The sequence below is a fragment of the Argiope bruennichi genome, chromosome 8 (assembly GCF_947563725.1).
Source record: "Argiope bruennichi chromosome 8, qqArgBrue1.1, whole genome shotgun sequence".
Classification (NCBI taxonomy): Eukaryota; Metazoa; Arthropoda; class Arachnida; order Araneae; family Araneidae; genus Argiope; species Argiope bruennichi.
The window spans coordinates 37141865-37149336 of NC_079158.1; the positions used below are offsets into that span (position 1 = coordinate 37141865).

A 7472-nucleotide genomic window follows, 5' to 3' on the forward strand; every position below is an offset into this window, starting at 1 on the left:
TTAAGATAAAATTGGCATAAATAATTTTTACCATTTTTTCGATCGCATTGTTCAATTAGGTCAAGAGAATTTTATTTATAAAATTATGATTACATTAAAAGATTTTGCAAAATGTGTTGAAAAATTACTTTAAAATTGATCCCTTTTCATTCTAAATCACTAATTCATCGGTTTATTTTAAATTTTATTTATATTTGAACTTTAGACTCTCTGTAAAACTGTTTGAATGAAAATGGAGACAAGAATTTAACCTAATTAATTGATTAATGCCACATTTTAACATTATATAAAGGTTATTTTGGGACTGGCCACAACATTCTGGACGAAACATCAAACTACAGAAATATGTCTTGGGCCAGTATCCTACACTTGTAATTTCCATGTAATTAATGCTAGGGGGAAAAGTTTTAAGAGTCCTATGCTTCATAACGGTTGATAAGAATAAAAAAAACCGTAATTATAAACAATTTCTTTATTATAATATATTTTTAGGTTTCATCATAGTTATTGTAGACATTAACCAATAGTAAAATATGTGGTAACACATCTTAGAATTGACATTCATATTCTTGCGAAATACCGTGATAATATGAATTTTATTTTACATATTTAGTTTCTAGTTTTTATAATCTAATCGAAATAATTCCTGGATTCATATCTCCATACAAAAATGATGCGTAATTCTAATTATTCTTAAATGAATTAAAACAATTCCAGGACAGAAGTTTCCAACGAATTGGATTGTTAATAAGCAATAAAATTTAGGAATTATAAAAATGTATTACTTTTCAGAACTTTGTTAGTTTTTTTATACTTAAAGAAATTTCATAAATTTTGCACGTAGATTTTAATTGTTCCATTTATTAAAAAAATCTTGTCGCTTTTGGCGACTAGATGGTGGTACATAGTAAATATTGGTTATATTTGCTTTCAATTAAATCGTTTCAAAACGTTCAGACAATCGTTCAACTTCATTTTAATGATTTCATCAAACTTTCAGACATTACAGCCCTATTATTTAAAATGTATTACAGTTGTTCTGTCCAAGTATTGAGACTAGTCCTTTTACATCACAGTGCTATTAAAAGCATAAATATCCATTTCGTCTATCCATGAATTTTCATGATATTATAGCTTAATTTTTTTTATTTTTCTCGCAAACTACATAGGTATTAAACAGATTCCTTCCTCTATAGCTTTCAACAATGGAAGAAAATCATGCTATTAAATGTTTGATGAAACAATGAAAACGATTTGAATTTCTGCAGCAGTTTAACGTATATTAGAAAATTAAGCAAAATAAATATAAAAAAAATTACTAAATATCAAAAAAATTATGTTTAATTATTTTCTTGATTAATAATCATTAAAAAATACATTTCTTTTTTTAATTTTGAAAAGGTATATTTATCCTTTATGTGGTACAATATTTTCGGAAGTTATCACGGAAAAACGCCAAAATTCATCGTAATTTTTAATTAAAAGTTTTAAATGATTGCTCCGAAGTGCACATTCCTACCCTACCAAGATATATATGAAACTTTTCAGTCAAATTTGTATAATTATTCATCGCATTACTTTTTCCGAATGCAAAAGATTAATCAATGTTATTTGCTTTTGTATTCAATTGCTTATAAATATTTTTTGTTATTGTTTTCTACATATATTAATGTTTAATTTTTTTTGTTAATTTTCTATATATATTAGCGATTTTGTTAGTTTGTCGAAAAAAAGTTAACTTGATATCGTTATAAATAAGTGAGATTCAATCCTTCAAGTAACTTTTTATTTTACATAATTATTTATTTATTTTATTTTAAATTTAATTTCTTTAATCATAATTTTAGAAGTTGTCCATTATAGTTACTATTAAACTGATTAAGAATTTGAATAAGCCTTTATAATTTATAATTAGCAGTCATGTGAAAATACTCTTTAATATAATTATCTATTTATTTTTCTAAAAAACTATTAAAATTAAATTTTAACTATGCAAACTAAATGTAAAAATTATTTAAATTTTAATCAAAAAAGCTAAAGTAGATCTTTAATCACACAAAAGCCTAAAATTGAACAAAACTTTCAAAAAATCATTTTATTATGTCTCTAAATAATATTTTCATGAATGTTAATTTAATAAGAACTGAACTCAAACGATTGATTATAAATTAATACAATTAATTAAGTTCACTTATTTGTTTGAATAACTTTATATTTTAACATGTTAGTTTTATTTCTCTAATGTAAAAATGAATTAGACCTTGTATTGAAAATTCATTTAAAGTGAATTTAAAATTTAAATTGCAAAATTTGATCAATTTAAAATTAGTGTATGAATGATAAGATAAAAAATTTTTGGTCGCAGTTAAAAATAGAAAAAAAAAAAATGTTAATCTTTTAGTGTTAATTATTATTTAATAATTTTATTTAATCTTTTCCTACAAAAGAGATGCATTAATCATAACACATGACATGTACTTTAAATATATACTAATTAAATATCACTTAAACAAACAAATATAATATCTGATAAGCAAAACACCTAGAATAAACAATAGAAATAGGTGGAAATCTGAATAATGCAAATTAATTTCGGATATAATGAGTATCCTATTAATATGAGATTTAAGAGCTTTTTTAAAAAATGGGACTGAATCCGTGAAACACAATTAAAACAGAACAAACAAACAAAAAAAAGGGACGAACTGATAGCTTGAATTCCCATTTTTAAATTACATAAGTGATAGAATTATGAGGTTGTATCTTAACAATAACAGTTAAGCGAGAATAGTTTTAATTCTCTCCAAATACACTGTTACATATATATACCCATAAAATATTTTAAAACATTAATCAAAAATTATTATTTTAATATTTGATTGCACACTTAAAAACGAAATTAACTATTTTAAGTTAGCAAAATGATTACGTGTGAGTATTTTAAAACAGAAAGCATGATTATATAACATTTATTATTTTAAAAAAAACTGATCCTTACTAAATTATTAAAACAGAGCAAATAAATAAAAATTTCATACAAAAATATCAAACTGTTACATAAATGTGCTTTTTAAAAGATTTGTAAGATTTTGATTCCCCCTTTCTTTCCTTTTTTTTATTTGAGATTTGTTAGCAAATTTTTAAATTAACATTCTTAATTGTTTGATTTATTTGTACTATTTAACTTAGATATTTCACAAAAGAATATCATTATAAACTTCCCAACAGTAAATATAGAGTATCTGCACTGTATCAAAAGATTTGGTTGAAACGAAGTCATTTTTGAAACAAATAACAAAGCAGGAAATGGACAGAAATAATATTATATAATCATAATTAAAAATCACATACCTTCGATAGTGATGTGGTGTTCTGTCTCTTTGCCTTCGATTTTTGAACCAATTGCTCACTTGAGTCAACGTGAGTCCTGTTTTCTTAGCCAGTCCGCGTTTTTCATCCGGAGTTGGGTATCTGTTTCGTTTGTAGCAATCCTTCAAAGCAATGCGAGATTTCTCTTTAAAACAATAAATAGTCTCTTCACCATCCCAAATGGTTTTGGGCAAGGGAAACTTCCTTCGAAGTCGATATTTATCCACAGCACCTAGGGGTCGTCCTCTGATTTTTTCAGCCTCCCTATAATGGGCCTTGTACCACATTTGTTGAAGATCATTATGGTACTTGGGATCAAAATTGTGGCTTTCCAGAATGTTGTAAAGATCTTTATAGTTCCCTCTATGGAAAGCTACCAGGGCCTGTGCTCTAAGAACAGATTCATTACATCTCAGCTGGTCATTTGGTGGCAGTGACCATAAGAATCTTCCCAGCCTCTCAATGTTTCCAGCTTGTTGAAGGGCTTCACACATACAGGCCACTTGATCTGAAGAAAAAGTAAGACCATGTCCGGACAAAAGTTCATTAAGTTTGGAATTTGGCGATTTAGTGGCGCAATATTCCGTGGAAGCACCGCTACTGGTTCTGTTGCTGTTCTCGTTGTTGTTCGTGGTGTAGTCGATTCCGCAGTTCTGGGATGAAGTTGTGCCATTGCTTGTCGTGTTGGGAGAGCCAGAGACGCCGGACCGAGCAGGGACGTTACCGGAGTGGATCACCGGGGTTGTCCGCCGGTTGTTACCGCCGTGGTGGTTGCGCGCCACGGCGGCAATGTTCGCTGCGGAGATTCCAACGGTGACTGCTTCAATTGCCTCGGGTTGGAATCTCAGGGATTGAGGCGGTGGTTGCCTGGTCCCGCTTCCGTAGCAGGAGGCGTTTTCAGTTTGCAGTCCAGACATTAATCGATAATTGGAAATCTTCAAGATGTTTTAAATTATTAGAGGATGCGGGAAAAAAAGTTAGATATTCATCCAAGGCGAAATTTCACAAGTTTTTAAAACTTTTCACTAGAGAAAGCATTTAGTTTTTCAGAATACCAGAAATAATTGTATTTGCATTCATTTGTATATGAAAAGGCGATTCAAGGATTTTTTTTTACAGACATGAAACAAGCCAAATTTAATCAGAATGTTGAGTTGTAGTTAGAATTCTGAACCACGTAAATCAGATGAAGAAGAATCCAATATACCAGGAATCATTCATCCGTACAGAAGAACGATGAATATAATTCTCTAAATGATAATATCTTGCATTCTAAATTCTGCACACAGGTATACCGAATGCAAGCACAGAACTCTTTTGTCAACTCCAAGAGCACTAAATGAAATCAAACCTTTCTTACAAAAACTCATCGAAGACAAGGAGAAGAACAAAAAATCACTTCAGAAAACTCTACAATAAATTCACGAGCATCGTCCTCTTATATATATTCCATTTTCTTTCTTAAAAAAAAACATTTCACCAAAATCTGGCTATCTAATAATGCACAATTTGCTTAAATAAAAACACCACCTATGGCGAAAGAAAAAAATGATATCAACAAACAAACAAACCAGGCGAATCTGCTTTTAAAAGTCAGTTTAAGGAGGGAACTTAAAAATCATCCAATTATCCGCAACAGCAACGTTTGTAAATAAATTTCAGAAGCAGGGGCGACCGAGGAAAGAATGAGTGAGGTCCGGGGCTAGCTGCGAAGTCACACTTTAATGATGTACCGGGTATCTGGTTAGAGATCTGGTTACGCGGAACACACGGGCGGGACGAACGGCATTATAGCTTTCGCAAATGATGGACGTGTGAACGGCGATCACTCCGGTGGGGTTGCCGAGCATCTGCCTCCTCGCCAATCGATGCTTGGCGATGTCGTTAGCGTGGATCTTTGGAGTGCAATGGGATGTTTGCTAATTGTGTGTGCAATAGCTGATGTCTTGGAGAGAGTTAAAAAGATAAACGTGAGCATAAATTGGGAAATGTAAAGAGAGCATTGTAGAGCGGGTTTTCTATTTTCAGCAGCGCTATTAGGGAAGTACGTCATAGTTTATTATTAAATGAGATCTGTTGCCATCAGTGGATTTTTTACCGGCCGGTACACGTGATGCTATTAAGATATCACGTTCCTCGACGGAATTAATTTGATAGATTTCTTATCCCCCTTCTCCCACCTTTGATAGTATCACTCTCTCTCTTTCTCCTTCTGTTTTGTCATGGCATGAGTTGCAGTTGACTTTAATGCTAATAAGAGGGAATTAATTCAGGTAATGAAAGCCCCAGGTGATCTATAAGAATCCCAGGTACTACTTTATCATTACTTGAAAAAAAAAAAAAGACAACCCTTTTCCCTCTAAAATTCCAATCTTAAGGAATCCAAAATTTCATTTAGTCCAAAACTTTAAATTTCGGGAGTCCAAACTCAGAAAAGTTACTTTGAATACGGGCATTCATTGAAAAAAGCTAGTAGATGCTTTCCCCTTCTTTTAAAGGCGATTGTTGGAAATAGCCTTTCCGATTTCGACCACCGTAGTGGTAATTGGTCATCTATCCTCTCAGTCGTAACCAGGTTGCTTTTTTGCGGTTTTACCACGTCTGAACCCTAGAAAAAGCTTTTTATCACAGTTTTATTATTTTTCTGAAATATTAGTTTACTAATTCTGCAGTAAAAAGTATTGAATTAAATATTATGACATTAAATAAATTGTAAATAGGATAGCTGCTGTATTGTTATTTAGCACATTAAACAAAATATTGTCAATTTTTCAATCATATTTGTAATTAAATAAATTTCTCAAGCATTACTGAAGCTGTCAATTTAATTCTTATAAAGCTTGATTACATGATTGGGAATTTTATTTTGCTATTCTTCGAACTCATCCATTTTGATAAAATATGACTATTTATACATCATGCATAAAGATCCAAATTTTTTATATTTCTTTTTTAAAAATATTCCCATTTCTTTGTGCATAACACAGACATAGTTCGTCAACGGATTCTGAGACGACCACATTTCGGCGACTCCATCTCATTAAGGGATGAGACGCGGAACGATGAGTGCATTTCCGGATTCCCTTTGATCTTGTATTTTCCCTATTACATTACTAGTAAATGTAAACATCTTCTCCTTTCACCCCTATTTTGAAGAATTAAACCCATCCTAACGCATGCGCAAAAGCGCGGAGGGTTTTACAATCCGTTGCTGAATTATATCAATCATCTGCTGTTTTGTAGATTAAAATATCTTTGAAGGTTTTAGTGTTAATATATTGCGCTCACAGAAATCGAAAATAATTTTTATTTCTAACATAGTTCGAACGGTTTTTTATTTAATTACTAGTAACGTTTTCCTATTCTATTGTTAATTCTTACAATTTATAATGATTTTTTTTGCTGAGAATTTCAATTACTCATTGCAGTGTAGTATTTTTGAAAACTATGCTCAATTTTGCAGACAATAAATACCTGAATTATAACAAAAAATTATTTTTCTGCAGAAAAATTTACTAATACGTAGGTAATCACCAGATTTATGACAATTACTTTTTAAAAAGTAAGATTAGATATGGTTTACTTAGAATTCGATACATAAGATTACATTGCGAAAATATTATGTTGAAAAGTAATTAGCAAAAAACTTTTTAAAAAAAACTTAAAACAATATATCTGGCATTCTAAATGATCAGCATTCGTTATTAAATACAAGTTTTACTAACAGCTGATTTAGATTATCTTTCAGAAATGTTTCTAATTAAATCTAGAATTCCTGACTTTTTTATGCAGCTACTTTATTTTATTTCAATACAAATATTTCTGGAATAATTTAAGTGTCTAGGAACTTCTCAGTGGATTGAAATGAAGGTATAAAGATTTTAATATTTCTCTTCTGATATAGAAAAACTACTATTTATTTTTTTGATAGATTTTTACAACCTTCTTTAATATTTTAAAATTAGAATTTTAACTTTTAATGAATGATTAATTATAAATTATTAAATCAATCGATTTCATAAATTATAAAAAATAATGGTGAAACCGGCACCTTACTTAAAAATCAAAACCAAAAAAATATTTTTAGCAGGAATACATCCAGT

The 7472-nt window shown here is 30.0% G+C and overlaps 1 protein-coding gene across 1 annotated transcript in view; it reads right to left on the minus strand.

Annotated features, from left to right (window-relative positions):
• Window positions 1–4888, minus strand: part of LOC129981248 (homeobox protein SIX1-like) — a 53109-nt gene extending 48221 nt beyond the window's left edge. The window contains exon 1 of the mRNA XM_056092011.1: window positions 3352–4888. Coding sequence (XP_055947986.1) covers window positions 3352–4286 — 935 coding nt within the window. The 5' untranslated portion in view covers window positions 4287–4888. The remainder of the gene's footprint in view (window positions 1–3351) is intronic.
• Window positions 4889–7472: the final 2584 nt, after the last annotated feature.